This window comes from Rhyacophila brunnea, unplaced genomic scaffold, assembly GCF_057557595.1.
Source record: "Rhyacophila brunnea isolate RB1 unplaced genomic scaffold, BYU_Rbru_1.0 scaffold_8, whole genome shotgun sequence".
In the NCBI taxonomy this organism is placed as follows: Eukaryota; Metazoa; Arthropoda; class Insecta; order Trichoptera; family Rhyacophilidae; genus Rhyacophila; species Rhyacophila brunnea.
In genome coordinates, this window is record NW_028233350.1 from 21,689,202 (window position 1) to 21,707,278 (window position 18,077).

The following is an 18,077-nucleotide window of genomic DNA, read 5'->3' on the forward strand; positions in this document are numbered from 1 at the left end:
CATTTATCGAGAACCGCTTTTTGCCTTTCGTCATCTTCGATTTTACGTATGCAACTGATCAGTAGCGTAACAAGGGTGTACAAGCGGGGCTGCCCCATGTGCAGCTGTTGGTCACGGCACAGTAGTGAAGTTTCGTTGAATTACCTAAAAATAATTCAATTCTGCTTAAAGATGGCTAAAAGTATCAAAAGAATGCATTGTCATCGTGTTCTGATATATTCTAAAAGTTTCAAATGTCAGATAGTCGGGAAGTTAGCTAAAAATCGATTGCAAGATTTGTACTGGACAAACAAGAAAACGAGCTAATAAAAACGTGGTAATAAAAATAACGAGTGTAAGAAGGGTGTCAAATTTTTTCTTGTGATTATGATAATCGTAACGTTTTATCCGTAAATAAATCGCATGCGGCGCAAATCTCTTCGGTGTTTATTATCATTTAAATGTTGTACTTTCGTTATAATATGACGTTTTCGATTATTGTTTATTGATTGTTTAGAACTATTTTCAATTTTGATTTTTTCTTACATTTATGATTTGTAAACTAACAAAAGCATCTGAATTATTTTCAGTTTTAGTGGGTCATACATTTTGAAAATATTTTTATTAATTATTTTATCTATATTATTTTAATCTGTTAATTATAACCGAACATAGTTGAACTTAGTATTTATTTGTAGGTAGTAAGTGTACGTAGCATAAGTTTTTCAAGACGTATGGGGTGCATTTTTTGTTACTGCGCCGTGCGTAAAAACACCTTACTACGCGCCTGCAACTGACTATTAATTGACTATTAGCTACTAGACTACTAGCAACTGACTAACCCATCAAATAATAATTTTAAATAGTGGCTGATCTTAGTGGGAATACCGAAAAAAATGTTGAATTGGTTGCAAATCATGAACAACGGATATGATACTCGTATAGATTGCAAATGGTGTATTGATTGTATTCATTTCATGAGTATCGCCCTCCCATCTCTTCATTATTCGACAAAAGAAATCAGCCAGGTGCATGTCAAAAAAAATAATTCGTTCTTCAAACTTATACTTACGTTTATATAGTTATAGCGTGTAATTAAATTTTCTGTCAGTTTACTAGAAAATTCCTCGGATCGATTTTAATATTATTTTTAAAGTTACATATTTTACTGTTGAGTACAAAATAATATATTGTGTACGTTTATCATTTAGTTTAATCAGTTGTAAATAAAAATATGGGCCAATAAGTAATGACACCAGTGTCAGATAATAAAATACAAGAATTGAGATAGCAAGGAGTTCCTTTCACAAAATGAGATGCCTTACAAGACCTTAACCTTAATCTGAGATTGCGTTCAGTTCACTGTTATGTTCTCTCAATCCTTTTCTTTGGCATGGTATGGACATTGAACCAGGAGATATCGCGGAGAGTTGAGGCTTTCAAGATGTGGCTGTACTATATACGCATTCACATTTTTTTGGATTGATAGGGTGACGAATTTAAATGTAAAATAACCAAAAAGTGTTGCGTTGTATCAAAACTATTGAATCACGATACTTTGGCCACATTAAAGGTTAAAAAAAACAGTAAAATTAAACAGTAAACGTAGCTTAGAACGACGCTGTATCTCGTGGCTTAAGAACCTTCATGATTGGTACGATTCTAGCTCCACCAAACTGTTTTGGATAGTAGATGACAGATAAAACTCTGCTAGAGGATGACACGAGAAGAAGAATAAATTATATATCATAGCCTATTACAATGTATTTTTTTTTAATTATTGCTATGCTACGTTGGTTGACTTTTATTTCCGTAGCCAACTAAAAAGATTTAATGAGCGAGTTGATCAGTATTTCCATTTATATGATGTTGTCAACTACAGTCAGGCCACTACTAAAGATTGACAAACGGCGTCTTTAAAAATAAACTTAAAGTATTCTTTTCATTAATAAATCGCTCCGTCAGTTTATTTTTGTCCACAAAAAAGCGCTTCTCAACCGGTGATAGAATAACAAAGCGGCAATAAAAATTCCACCGGTTTCATTTGCTTTCTTTAACGGGCGCCGCTATCTTGAAAGCGAAATGCCTTGTAAATGTTTTTTTCCATTCATTTTTAGCGTCTTTTTTGCGTCCAACAACGGCCGCGCAAATCTTAATTACACAAATCAGCCCGCCCGCACGCAGCTCGAAACAAAAAAAAATATCGCAAAATTTCCTCCGACTGCAGAAGATAGCGGGTTTATGTCACGTTTTATTAAATTAATTCACTCGACCGGCGATCATTTCGGCCGAAATATAATACAAAGGACGTCCACCTGACACCATTGATGCAAGAAAATATTCCCTCGTTATTATTTTGAAAATAGAACATGAAAATTCTTAATTTATACTTCAGTAAAAAAACATTTCGACTATAATTAGAACACAATCAGAAACAAATATAGTATTACTGTACAAAAATCCTACAAAATAGTTTGCAAAGAAAATTCACCAAATTCCTAAAATCAGCACAACGACTCTACTTACTATTGTATTTTACCACGTTTTTCTTAGCTTGTATTCTTGTTTGTCCGGTGGTTGATTATCCAGTACAAATCTTGCAATCGATTTTTAACTAACTTCCCGACTAGCCAGACATTTGAAACTTTTAGAATATATCAAAACTCGATGCCAATGCATTCTTTTAATACGTTTAGCCATCTCTAAGTAGAATTGAATTCATTTTCAGTTAATTCTGTTTTGTATGAAAAGTTATTTCGGAAAAAAATCCGTAATCCAGTCCACTATTATTGGTTGCTAAGGGGGTGGTCCTAGCAACTAAATTATTAATATATACGTGCGTTACTATGGAAATCAAAATGACATTTCAGTATTATTTCTATCAAGTACAAAATTTTTTGATCGTTTAAGCTAGCAAGTCAAGTTTACATGATTCAACAGAAAATTTAAAAACGTTGTATATAAAAAGTTCTTTTTATCATATAATTTATTTTCATAACGGACAATAAGGTCCTACAACTATGCCGGTTAGTGCAGATGGTATTTTAATAGTATTCCATTGTCAATCGATTTATGCTTACAGCGCGATTATAAATCGTGCCGATTCTACAAATATTTTTAGTGTGCCTAATATACCTACCAGTTTCTCTTTTAATCGGAGCGTATGGACCTCAACAGAGTGGAGATTACATAAACAGTTTATTTACACGTATGTAATGGTGTCCTTCCACTGTCTCATACAATATGAAGACGGGATCCCATATCATGAGATTAAGATAAAGATTGTAATGGTATGAAATATCTCTATAATAAAACAATCAGGTGCTATATCATAGCCAACCATAGTCTACGGAGTCGAAGCCTAGACTATATAGTTACAGACAAAAAAAAGACTATTTGGGTTACCCCATCTCCACCCGTCATGTATATGCAACCACGACCAATGTACGGCCGCCTTCCACACGCTATAAACGTGTCTGAATGAAAACTTTTTAGCACCACACTTGCTTGTCTCGAAACGAAGCTGCACAGGACTGATGTACCAACACTAGCAACCATGCACCTTAGTGTTTGAAGAAATAGTTTATAAAATTAAAAAAAGAATTTTGACAAGCTCTGATGTCATTTTTACCTTTAGAGACACGAAGTGTTCTCTGTACCCGTGTACTGAGTCAGGAGTTGAAAGTGATGAATCTAAGGAGGGATCTGAATTATTCTGTCTTCCATACGACACAACAAACTTTTTAAATGCCTCAACGTTGGTCTTAGTTGATATCAAGTCGGCTGGAGGCTTTAAAGATGGCTGTATCGGCGTAACATGACGATATCCTGGGCTGATCACATTACCAATTAACAGGTCTTAATACCAGCCAATGAGACATAGCCATTGACTGTGCTCAATAAAATCGCTTCGGATGTTGACATATTCCATTTCCGCGAGGGTGAGGTAAGTCTATTATACATTCTTAAATACTATTTAATTAGCTCACTACGTGTATTTACATGTACTTATTAATGAGTTTGTACGTATTCTTCTTATTACACCGATATTTTTTAATTTAAATATTGTTTCTGTTTTTATTGTTTATTCATGTCTTGTATTTATAATTTATACAAACTAAATAAATGTGAACTTGTAATATACATATTGCATGAAGTAAGTAGGTATTCATATGTCTAAATGCTATGTATTTGCCAGATCAATAAACTATTTCGTTCATTGTATTGTACAAAATTGGTATATACGTAATGGGTACTATATACCTTGGTAACAATATAAATCAACTACCCAACAAAAATCATTTCGTTTGTCACCGATAGATGTCTATGTCACTCACCTGGGTATTTCTCGTATATCCGTATCCGAGAAATCGCTCGTCGTGTTGGGGAACCGTATCCGGTGCTACGTAGAACGGTTCGTAGAGGAACTCGAAATTCGTCACGTTGTGACTGACATGAGTGTCTACGCTTTCGCTTTGACCGCTTTGCTGCCATCTGTGAATAAGAATTCATAATTATGCAACACTTTCGTACTAATTTTGAATATTCTAAAAAATGTAGGTAATATTTTTCATTGTATAGCGCGACGCCATTAATAAATTATTATTATTGTGCTAAGCAAAATATAATAATAGTAATCGACTTCAGCCAAGCAACTCTCTCTATTTTTGTATAGCTGTGAACCAATTGTGGTTTTTTTTTCTACCATGTCCGATCCTGATAGGATCATATGGGCCTCCACAGAGTGGAGGTTTGTATTGACAGATTTTGTTTTTTTACGAGAAATGGATGTCAGCCACTTGCTCAAACTATTAGGTCCTTTCCCTGACACACACAAATTGAAAAACAATATGTGTATTTGCCAGACCCAGGATTCGAACCTGGAACCCACGGCTTTATAGTCCAATGCTTATGCCGCGCGGCCACATTAAAATCATTGAAAACGACGTGTGTTTTGTTTATAAACTTTATAAATTTGTAAGTATTTTCTTAATACAGAATACTGCGTGACTAGCAATCGATTAATGTTACCAAAAAAAGAAATCCGAATTGGAGAAAACCAAAATATGTTTACATTTCTTATTAATATCTTGAATAATTTAAACCAAAATATAAAATAACCTCATTACCGATCATTCTAATGTTAATAAATGTTCGACTAATACTAATAAACGTGTAAATAATTACAGCAGGTATTGAAAAAAATCAAAATATTCTTTTTTGTTAATTATAAATAATTACATGTACTTATTAAAAAAAAAACTCAAGCGTTTTATACCATAACATTAAACTTATAACGACGATATATATTAGGCTAGGAATAGGTACTTGAAAAATGATATATAAAGCTAAGTTCTTTTCATAACGAAAAGTTATTACGAGACATTACCTAGTACGCATTCAACTACATAAAATATATTTGTACTTATATAAGAAAAAAAATCCTCTCTGTTTCAAAGCTTTCATGATATCTAATTTAAATATAAATGAATCTGTATTCTAATTTTTCTTTTAATACATAAATTACAAAAGCTGTCATTTCGATTTCATGCTCCAATGAAAATAGTGAAACTAATCTTCCTTGTAGAGCAATGGGAAAATGCGGCAAAGAAATTTTCCTTCCATACACATCTTACATAAAAACTGATTGCTTTCTTAGAAAATATGTTTATATTTATCATAAAAACTTATAATAAAAAACTTCATAAATATAAAATATTATTTCGTTTAGCCGATATAATATGAATATTACTCAGGTAGATTTCTATGAATATATCATATATATAAAATCATCAAAAAGATTCATTTGATAGATAAAATATTATAGTATATTAAACATAAATACGTATCAATTTAAGGTTTAACCAAATTTGTCTAAGTTGTATTTTTCTTTCTATTCCTTGGAGCCATTTTGGACGATAATAAAACCTAAATAAATTGTATGACGCATACAATGGTTTCGTATAGAACGATTACCCATAAAACGCGGGCCAATCCCCTCTTATCAATGCCAACTTCCGTATCAAATAAACCATATTTATTTATAACAATGCAATAAAATCTGGTCAACGATTTATCGTCGATCCGGGGCATAAAAGTCTGTGGTAAATGTGAAAAAGTACAGCTCGGCCGCCGTGGCCACATTACAACTAAAGACGCAACTCAATTAAACCCAACCCGGAGAAATAAGAGGTAAGTTTTGAGTCGTAGCGATAAAAAATACGCAAGGCCTTTAGATCTAATTCTAGATTGGAATCCAAAGCGATGACAATCACTAGCAACTAAAAACAAGGAGGAGGCAGAAATTACTATGTTTGCTTTGGAAGAATTCGATAGACTCTAAAAAATCTATTAAAATCATGACGTCATCTTTATTGACTACTTCTTTTCATAGTGTCAATAAAATCGTACATAAATGTATGGTACATCATACATAACTAACAATGAACTTTGTTTTTTTTATTAAGATACTAAATCTCATCTGACTTATTTAGCTTTACGTTTACATAATTATATAACATACACACAAGTAGTATTACAATTTAAATTTACAAAAAAAAAATAAAAAAAATACAATTTACACTTGAAGGCTACGCTCCCTCAAATACACTGGAACGCCTTGATATTCGGCCGAGCCAAAAATATCGGAGGATCCAGTAGCAATTGGTACTTTTATTTACTTAGATCCTTAAGAAGACTCTGTCTCTGGATATCATACAGAGGATATTGCCAAACAACGTGAAAGCATGAATTATATACTTACGATACTAAAATTAGTAATCAATACATAATTTATTATCACAGCTTCTGTATACATTAGCGTGTACCACTTACTGTTTCTATCTAATATTTTAGTATTTAAGTACTGTATGGTTATAATTATTATAGAATTGAGTAAAATGTTTTAAAAAACCATTATCATATCATTACAGAAATTTTAAATTTCAGCAATAATTATGACTAACGTAATTTAAAGCGAGAATTAAATTAATTTAATCATCTATCAAATATTAAGTAAATTTGATACTGAATATATTATGATATTATTTGAATTTCAAAACCAAACAGACAAATAAAGTGATAGTGTTTTTTTTTAATTATTAATAACCATGTCCTTGCTTTTTCGTATAAGGTAGTTGTTCGTAATTTTGAACAATCACAAACACCGAAGCTTTGAGACAATCACATAAATACTGTGTCCTCACCGGTATCGAATCCATAACTCTCGTGTGGAAAGCCAGTGCCTTAAGCCTCAATTACATCGAGCTTCTTTACGAGGTGTGTGTTGGCGAATTTATAATCTGCCTGTAAAGTCGTCCAGTGTAATCATCGAACAAGCTAACATGTTCGATGATTACACTGGGCGACTTTACAGGCAGATTATAAATTCGCCAACAAACAGCTCGTAGAGAAGCTCAATGTAATTGAGGCTTTACGCACTGCATCACAAGAGCCGCCTCGACATAATAATAGTAAAAATGCAATTAATAAGATAAAAAATAAATAATTATGTACATAACCCTCTATTTATAGTCATATGACTTTGGTTAATAATCACACATTGTATTGAGTCTTACGGCGTAATGTGATCATATAAGTCATGTGCCCCGTACGGATCCTACATACAATACACGATACACGGGCTCGGCCGAAATCTTGGAAGGTACGGTACCTTATTTACTATTCACGAAAACATGCGAAGTTTCGCAAAGGCTCGGCGGAGGCTATAAAGTCGAAACTCATGGGCCTTTAGTGACTTTGCTTCACGGAGCTGTGGAGCTACCGACGCCCCTACGGTCGGCGTCGCGACGTCATCTTGTGACAAACACGGTGCTCTTATTTTTAAAGAAAATATTCAGCGAGACAAAATTGAATTACATATCACGACATTCAGTTAGTACACTTGGGTTGGTTTTAATATTTAAGCAAGTCACGCTAACAGAAATGCAATTATCATAAAGTCTCATAATACCGATTTAAAATCTTTTTAAAAAATATATATTCTTAAATACTGTGTCTTATGTTCAATAAAATAATTTTGATTTAATTAATAATAATTGTTTAACATGCTTCACCGAGGTCTTGCAGCCCATAATATTGGGTTAAATGGAAGGCATTGTGTGTATTCTGACTATAAATTAAAATTAGTATTCTTGTTAGTACAATGTAGTACAATATCTGATAATTTCTGGAACTTATACAATATCGCAATATATGGATGGAATTAAAATACGACACAATCAATATCCTTCTTCTTCCACGGCGCTACATCCCGGGGTGGGATTTGGCCTCCTCCACAACCGCTCTCTCGCCACACTTCTCCAGTTACCGGGTCTTCCTATATGAAGCCAGTCCACTTCTACGGCGTCAGCCCATCTCCTTCTTGGACGGCCTCTGGGTCTCTTCCGTTGGGGTAGCCACTTTGTCATGATCCTTGGCACTCTAACTTCAGGCATTCTCTCCTCATGTCCCGCCCATCGTAGTCTTTGGGACTTACAGTATCTTATGATTGTTTGCTGTTCAATCAGCTCTTCCAACTCGTGGTTCATTTTTATTCTGTAGTTCCCATTTTCCAACGTGGGTCCGAAGATTTTGCGGAGTATTTTGCGCTCGAAGACAGCTATTTTTTTTCCTCGTTTTGAGTTAAGCACCAAGTCTCACAGCCATAAGTGACCACTGGCCTTATAATTGTTTCATAAATTAGAAGTTTACTTCTTCGGCCTAGAATTTTCGACCCTACTAGTCGCTTGCAGGCATGCCAGCATTTATTCCCGGAGATAAGGCGGATTTTTATCTCCTCTGCTGTCTTATTTTGGGTATTTAGGCTGGATCCGAGATACGTGAACTTGTCCACCCCTTCATATGCATGCTGCCCTATGTCTATATTCTGCAGCGGTACCTGATCGCATGTGCTGACCATATATTTAGTTTTTGACTGGTTTATTTGCAGCCCAGCGTTTTCTGCTTTTATTTTCATAGTGCCACCATGGTCGATCATCCTCTGTTTGGATTTGCTTGTAATTACTATGTCGTCAGCATAAGCGCACATCTGCGTTGTACTGTTATCTACCCATCCTCTTATGTTGGTTTCACGAGCTATGGATTCCACTACAAGGTTAAATACCATAGTGGATAGCGCATCCCCTTGTCTCACACCTGATTCGATTTTGAAGCTTTCAGTTTGCTCATTGCAAAATCAAAATTTGCACAATCGATATCCTAAATAATACAAATATATAAAATCACCTAGATAATGAAAAAGTACCTACAGTAAAATTAAATACTTATAATAACTGAACAGAATCTGATACAGTAGTTTCATGACTATAAAATCTATATTAAAATGATGAGATGTCACATCATGACTACCGCTTTTATTTCCTTTATATTTCCATGCAGACTTTCGTTTGCATGAAATACATTTATTGGCAGGACCTATCTAGGAAAAAATGTAACGTGTCGGTATCACGTCATTATCCACGTCTATTTTACAAACGAAATATAAAATAATTAAGCGGCATGCGGATTCAAATTTTCGCCTTAAGCATTTGTCATATATTATTATGTAGAGTTTTTATATTATACAAACGAAACAAAAATTTTGGACACCATTCAGATTCTAATAGCAGACCTAATGATCATCAATCGCGTACACTAAATATAAGAAATCTACTACTAACTACTTATGTATTAGCATTTTACAAATGGCTGTATGTATTATAAAACGTATTTTTCGCATGATATTTACGTGAAGACTAGGTTTATACTTATATACTTACATAATTTTTATAACATTATTAAACTTTTCGCTTTTGAAGCATTTTCACAATGATGAAACCTCTTTTTTTCATTGTATATCTCTTGAGTAAGATCAATCAGCAAATAATTACGTCTAAAAATATAATTAATATGAAACTGCTGTATTATCATCATTTTACGTGATGTATTGGCTCGCAAGAAATTAGCTAAATTAGCCGACGGTTAGTAGGCTATAGCTACATATCAAGACTAAAAATATTCCTATTATGATATTACAACATTTACAATAGAATACCGTAAGTATATCTATCTCATTTACCGAAATATGAGGTTATATCAAAAACGTGTTGTGTTACAATACGGGCACTGAAATATGAGTTACAATGATGGTAGGTAGTACTAGGTAGTTGATGATTATTGTCAAATAAAATGCGGTAACCTGTTTGCAGTAAATGAAGTTTTTTGGTTGTACATTCCGTTCAAATCTATTAACGTATTACTATCTCTTTTATGTGAAACACTCATCATTGTCCACAAACAGTTTACCACATTTTACTAGAAGTATGAGCAGTAACCAGCATTACCATCGACATTTGCAGTTTCGTATCAAGGCCTGACTATTATTATAATAGTGGGCCTTAGTTGTGTGACCGCAGTGAGAGTTGTACAGATCTCTTGTCTTCCCATGCGCAAGGGGTTTATTTTATATTGTCTGTGGTCACTATTAACGCAGTTTGATAAGCATTATTATTTTCATATAAGAAATAGATACTGGTTAGAGATGCCAAGATGCCCGTAGCTTAATTGGAAAAGCACACTGGCGTGAACCCAACGGTTACAGGTTCAAGTCCCGTTGGGTGTCATATTTTGTTTGTATGCATGAGATGTTTTCAAAGTATGTATATTCAATACATTATATAATGTTACATTCTCAAATCTTTTGAATTATTCGTTGAATAAGAGAAATAGTTTATTATATTAAATATTACTTAAGATAAATTACAATTAGAACAATTTGTCTTTTTGCTAAAATAAGGTTTTAAAAATTATATACGAGTATTAGTTTACAAAAGACAAAATACTAATAAATATAATAGTTTTTTTTTATTCCTTAATGTTGATAGAAATGAGGTGATGTTATATTTGGAATAAATTGCCTTTTTTTCTTTTTTTCTTTTGTCTCTTTCTAATCTTTTTATTCTTTCGTGTTTTAGGTTCACTGCAGATGCCATTATCAAAGAATCCAGCGATGATCCTAACACATGAAGGACAAAATTGTAAATAAATAAATACGAAAATGACGCAAAATATGAATACTATAGAAAATTAACATGATAACGTTAAGTAGTAATATATTTTTCATTGATATTGCAATAAAAATATGATTCGAATTTTGTATGTGAGTCTTTAATATTTAATGTCTAAAGAAAATCATAGAAACCTATTTAATACATAATAAATAAGTGGTCCGTGGAGATAAAATCCATGGAGATTTAAATTATAGAATAAAAATAAATATAATAGCTGCACAATAATAAACCTCTAGCAAAACCTTTTCGAACTACGTTTTCATTATTTCAAAATTTATTATGTCGCTTCCAATGTTTGTATCAACTGAAACCATTTTTGCGTAAGGGAAAATATAACGTTATATAAAACAGGTAGCACCCTCTGGCGCGTTGTATCATAAACAAGGATTTAAGAAAATAATAAAGCCTCCTATAAAAATATCTCACTACTCTACATAAACAAATACGAGCCTTGCATAAAAATTTAAGGTATGCCTACAAAACTGCCATAGCCGGAGTATATTTACTGTAAAATGGGGGCAAAAAATGATATTGTGTTTTTGTTCAAAGTGTATTTCGGGGCAATAATCATAATTCGACTTCCAAATTAGAATTTAAAAATTGCACTGAATTAGCATTACACCTAGTACTACGCGAATCTGTAAGTACAACATCTTAAGGTGAATACTCAGAAACACCTAGCGGAAAAATATGAACCTTTCAATTTGACACAATTTATATGGTTATAGTATTTTAATTAATCAATACGTACATAACACTGTCATTAAAACAAATGTACTGTTCGGTTATCAGGAATACAGCGGAAAACACATTTTGAAAATACCCGATATACTGGATTATTTGTTAGTTTGGGTTAGATTAGGTTTGGTTAGGTTAACCTAACAAATAATTTTGTTTATCGGCTATTTTCAAAATGTATTTTCCGCTGTATTTCTGATAACCGAACAGTACCAAAAAAATAAGATGATAAGATGATCCCATCTTTTTTCCTTGAATAATTCGTAGAAAAAACATAGGTTTTTCTAAAAAAATGAATTGTGCATAACTTGAATTCCTGAAATTTTATCTAATTGATAATAGCTCTATACTATTTTATAATATGTATTCCTATTTGTAAGAGCTACTATTATGGGCCAGCTTCAATTATTGGCCACTTGCAGATAAAATATAGTTTTTTAAGCTATTAAATCAACATTGCCGTCTGTTAACTTATTAAGAAATCTCGTCAATTGTTCCTCCGTTGGTAAAACAGATAACTGTTACTTTTAACATTATAAAAAAACCTCAAAACCGCATTTTTATCTGACATATGTATGTAAAACATTTAATATAATACAAAATGCTAATTCAATTGACAAAAGTATCTATGTATTTGATTTATGTATACATCATTACACATATATTTTGGAAAAAATAGGTGGGTAGGTATATTATGATGGTGGCCAATAACTGATTCCAAAATACGTCGATTTTCTTTTATCGGCCGGCCTGGCTAATAATAGAATATGTGACTAATTAGTAAAGTATTACATTTATTTTTATTAGTTGAATAGTGTTTTAACAGTATTATTAATAATCTTTGTTTTTATTATATTTCTCCGACATTCGTAAATAAATGTTGGCCCATAATTGTAGTTTTGATGGCCGATAATAGAAACCTTTTTCTTGATTGTTCCAGAATAAAAATGCATCAAAATAAACGAATGCAATATAGTCAAGAACGGAAGAATAAAAGAAGCAATAGAGTATATGAAAGACCATAGTGAAGAGTCTTTGCGTTCAGTAACAAAAAGCACGCTAAAATTCAAAACTAAAATTCCTTCCGCAAAAATCATTTACTGAAAAGTCTTGTATGCTGTTCCAACTGTGGAAAAACTTCAATGATTCTCATTTATCCTCTATGCTACGTCAAGATGTTTGTTAACTTCTAGGTATTAGGTAGGTATAAGATTTCTTTTGAATTTTTGAAATCAATTTCAAACAAGCTCTACGTATTCAATTAAATATACCTCTCTCACTATAACTTGTATTTTTAAGTAATATGTTACGTATGTCTAATAAAATGACGATAAAGTTGCATTAAGTACTTGATTGAACACTTAATAATGATGTGTGATCATAATAATTATTACATAAACTGTTTTTTAATTTTTGTTTAAATAATGTTATCACAGCAATTTTGGGGTGGCCAATAATTGTAGATTTCTGCCTTTTTTTGATTATTTTTTAAATGTTTTGATAATTGATTATTATAAACAAATAAACAATTTAATAAATTATATTTTTTTATTTCACCTTCCTAATAATATGTGTCCACAAAAAATTAACAAAGTTGAAAAAAGCCAATAATTGTAGCTCTTACCCTATCTTCAGTCAATAGCGCCGGCGTGATCACGAATCCAAAGGCTACGGGTTCAAGTCCTATCGGGTGTCATATTTTTTTCTAGTTGGTGCTTGAGATGTTTTCAAACTATATATGTTCAATATGTATAATGTTACATTCTCAAATCTCGTGAATTATTCATTAAATAAAAGAAGTGGTTTATTATATTGACTTTCATTCGTCATCTCGTGACTTTGAGAAGACCGTCAGGAAGAATTATTTCTTACGTAGGTATATAATATTATGGAGACTACTGACAACTTCTACGTTTAAATTTTTGTATGTATTCACATCAATTAAAAAGAACTTTCAATAGTTATATTGTATTTTCCGTTCCAGGACAGATATTGAAAGGGTCTTCAGATGAAAATACAACTTACTATAAAATTTACTAATAATAATGATCTTGCTATAGTATATTCTATTAGGTATGCCATGGCTTAAATCTGAAAGATACCCAACCACTGACATGCTCACTTCGAATATACTGAAAGGCAATAGAAGGATCGTGAGACCTAAACGGAGATGGTTGGACTATGTATAAAGAGACACAAGGAAACTACGGCAAAGTAGAGACAGCCCTCGTTGTCCAGTACGTAAGGCACAATATAATATTAATGTGATTTTCTCAGTCCTGGTGTTAGTGATTGTTTTACTTCTTTTAAGGCGAAGTCTTCACTGAGCCTTTTTTAAAGAGGCACCTAGCGGAAAAATACGAAGCTTGCAATTTGAGACATTTTTTTGATAATTTACAATTTCAACTGTATTAATGAATACATATGTATCTGAAAACATTAAAAATAAAAATATTTTTTATTTTAAGTCAAAGACAAACTTACAATTTTAAAAAATGTAATAAAATGTGAATTTGTTCTATCGGTCCGCACCCTATTATTACATATATTTTATGGTCATATTTATTATTAAAATTTAGTTTATTAAGTTTTCTAAGCATCACCTAAGCGATTTTTGACAAATTCATAGTTTTAATATTTTTTTATATCAATTTTAAAAAACATCGATTTTTATAAAAAATATAAATGTGTATAACTTGAAATCCTTTATATTTATATTAATATAAATATTTTATTTATATTTATAAAAATAATTGATTTGATATAAATAAAAAGGATTTCAACTTATACACATTTATATTTTTTATAAAAATCGATGTTTTTTAAAATAGATATAAAAAATATTAAAACTATGAAAATGTCAAAAATCGCTTAAGTGATGCTTAGAAAACTTAATAAACTAAATTTTAATAATAAATATGACTATAAAATATATGTAATAATAGGGTGCGGACCGATAGAACAAATTCACATTTTATTACATTTTTTACAATTGTAAGTTTGTCTTTGACTGAAAATAAAAAATATTTTTATTTTTAATGTTTTCAGATACATATTTATTCATTAATACAGTTGAAATTGTAAATTATCAAAAAATGTCTCAAATTGCAAGCTTGGTATTTTTCCGCTAGGTGCCTCTTTTAAAAAGGCTCAGTGAAGACTTCGCCTTAATAACTACAATATCGATGGTCTAACATTGATACCTCGTATCTGACATTCAGTATTTTCGATAGGGGGAAATAAAATGTTTAAAAAATCAGTAATCAATTTAAATAAAAACAAAAATACAGTTAAGTACCTTAAAAAAAAATTTAAATAATTTTTGAATTTATTTAATTTCATTTTTGTATAACATTTTATTTCCTCCCCCCGTTAAAAATATTGAATTTCAGATATGAGGTGTCAATGTTAGAACTTCGATAGGCTGTTTCATTACACTACTATTATTGGGCTTCATGGCCTGTTATAGTGTCAAAAATAAAATATAGTTTAGGATAATAACCCGCATTAGGATGCAGTACTAACTATGATGATATAACTGAAAATATATATATAAACGTACAACAAATGTCACTCAATTTTTTTCAATCATATTGTAATCGATGGAAAAAATGGAAACATTAAATTTAATGAAAATATATTATGACAATATCAATATAAATATTCCAACACTTTTTAACTATTTCCAACATCCCGAAATTTTATATAATATTTAATAATTTTCAATATCTGACTTGATAATAATAATTAAGGCGAAGGGCTTAGCGCTACAGTGGATCGATATAGTATTTTTCTAACGACAAAATAGGAAATATTAAATGTTATACAATGTCTGTCAATTCATGGTGGAAATGCATTTTATTATTAATTTAAATAAAACGCAATTTTATCGTACTAGTTCTACTTTTATTATATAACTGGACCGATTTCTTCCACCTCATAGGGACATTTTCAACAAGCTATATAATTTTCTGATAATTATTTACATTTAAATGTATTTTGATTTAAATATAAAAATCAGCTTTTGAATTTTGACTCAGTATAAGATTTGGAATAAAACTATTGTTTTTTTTATTTATTTTTTAAAATTGATGCTTTTAAATTAAATAATATAAGATACATTAAAACTTTATATCGTTCAAAAACCTTTATATGGATTTCGAAAAAAATACATTTTAATGATAACAATTAGGTACCATGAAATATTACGATGTAGGTAAGTACCAATAAAAATTGGGCGTCCAGCATGATAGGAGCGTCATGTTATAGCGTTTTTTTTTAATTGTAAAGTAATCTTTGAATTAAGAAACTAATATTTTTATGTTTTTATATACTTATTTATTATATTAAAATACTTTGGAATGTAAATTATTGTTTTAGAATTGTATTAATTTGCACGATTCCCATTCTGTCGTTAGACATCGTTAGTTATATGACGCTTCAATTTTATATAATTGAATATGAATAGAATTCACAAATATTTATTTGGCAATCTCCATTATATTTTATTTTCATTGGTTTTCATCCGTTGTGAATCTTGGCTACCTCCCTGACAGATTTATGAACAGTTCTGTACGGAAATTATTGTTTGCTAACCTATTGGATCCTTGATCTAGGTAAAAATACTTCTCATCTGTTAATCTACGATCGCTTTTTTTGTTGGAGAATATGGCCACCGCTGCACCTCCAAGAATACTAAGAAGTCTTATTGCGTCTTCCAAGGTCATGCCTTAATCCCGTACTTCCGCTGTATACACTCTGAAGATAGTATTCAGTAGCCTCAACGGCTAGACACAGGCCAAGTTGAAATTATCTTGAGCCAAATCCAACATCACTTATTTAGTTTCAAAGTGCTGAAAGGCTGCATGGTCTAAATCATAATTTCCGTGTTACTCTCAAAGTTATATAATATACTCGTACCACGGTGCCATGACTGACCACTAAAGCACCAATGACAGAATGCGAGAGTGGAACAGACAGAATTTGGTTTTAACCGAGTATATAACTATGATTCCTAAACATTCCGCATCGAGTTGAATGTTGATCCAGCCATTCCCATTCGGATAGTAAGTTTTTTGCAAATTACTCCCGCAATGTATATCCCAGGTATTTAAGTATGTAGCTAGTCAGGAGGAAATTAATTAATAATTAGAAGCTATTAAGAGCATACTTCAGTAAAACGACAAATAGTTTTCAACTATAGGTGCGACGAAATTTTAGACTCGCTGGCAATCGGAGAGCGAACGTCGAGCTGTAAACACGTAAATTTGTTTCGTGATGGCGACGGGGGTATTAATTCTTAAATCGTGAAAAGATGACAAAAAAACGTTATCTATTTACTTGACAAAGAAAACATGTCAATGAATATATTATTATTTTTACTGATAGAACAATAAACATAACATTAAAGGGACGCATATTGGATTTATATGACAAATTATATTTCGTTCGGCACGCGTCATTTGCACAATCCGCGCATCGCCTAGCCACGATCTTTTTAGACCATGCCTCAACTGAGGTATAGCCTTAAATAAATGTTGTCTTTTTTCGCACTGATAAGCAGACTCGATTGTCTCTTGAATGCCCTTGATTAGTTTGTCAAATATGATGGCGTCATCGGCGTAAAACATTTTGAAAAAACATAATATTAGTTTTCCATACTTGGGATTCGATCACGTGATCCAGAGCTCTATGTCATAATAGTTTCACACAAAAATAATACAAAATATTGATACAATAATGTTATATAAATCATTCCGAGAAGTGCGTAACAAAAATATTGTATTGCAAAGGTATATTTGGATATGCATTCAATGACGCATAAAACTAACTTGCGATGGTAATATTATTCATGAGGCAACCCTTAAATTAAGCATGTAACGTAAGCACTGCTAGAGAAAACTCGTTCGGATAGGCCAGAGCACTTTTCTTTGAAATTATTTTCACTTAGATAAATTACTGTGAAGTGGAAGGAGCGTAAACAAAGCCCACTAAGCGGAGGGGAGACTCCGAAAACTCCAGCTCCGGCATAAGGGAAAAATTTGCCACACGCTAATTATTTAAAGTAGGTAGCGAATACAAAAAGTTAATCAAAGGAAAATTGCATAAATCATTTCGGCGAGAAAAGTTTTGCTTGAAATACATCACATTAATTATGAATCAGGGCATGACTATGCGTGTGGTGTTTGAAATTCGAGATGATTAATTATTGTACGCGATCAAATTATGAAACGGCACCAATACACATTTTGTTCACTGTAGCATATTAATATTATGTACATCGGTTACGAT

The 18,077-nt window shown here is 31.7% G+C and overlaps 1 protein-coding gene across 1 annotated transcript in view; it reads right to left on the reverse strand.

Annotated features, from left to right (window-relative positions):
* Nucleotides 1-18,077, reverse strand: part of LOC147064032 (beta-1,4-glucuronyltransferase 1) — a 272,860-nt gene that overhangs the window by 227,018 nt on the left and 27,765 nt on the right. Inside the window, exon 3 of the mRNA XM_085959190.1 lies at nt 4,317-4,473. Within this exon, the coding sequence (XP_085815316.1) occupies nt 4,317-4,473 (157 nt within the window). The remainder of the gene's footprint in view (nt 1-4,316; nt 4,474-18,077) is intronic.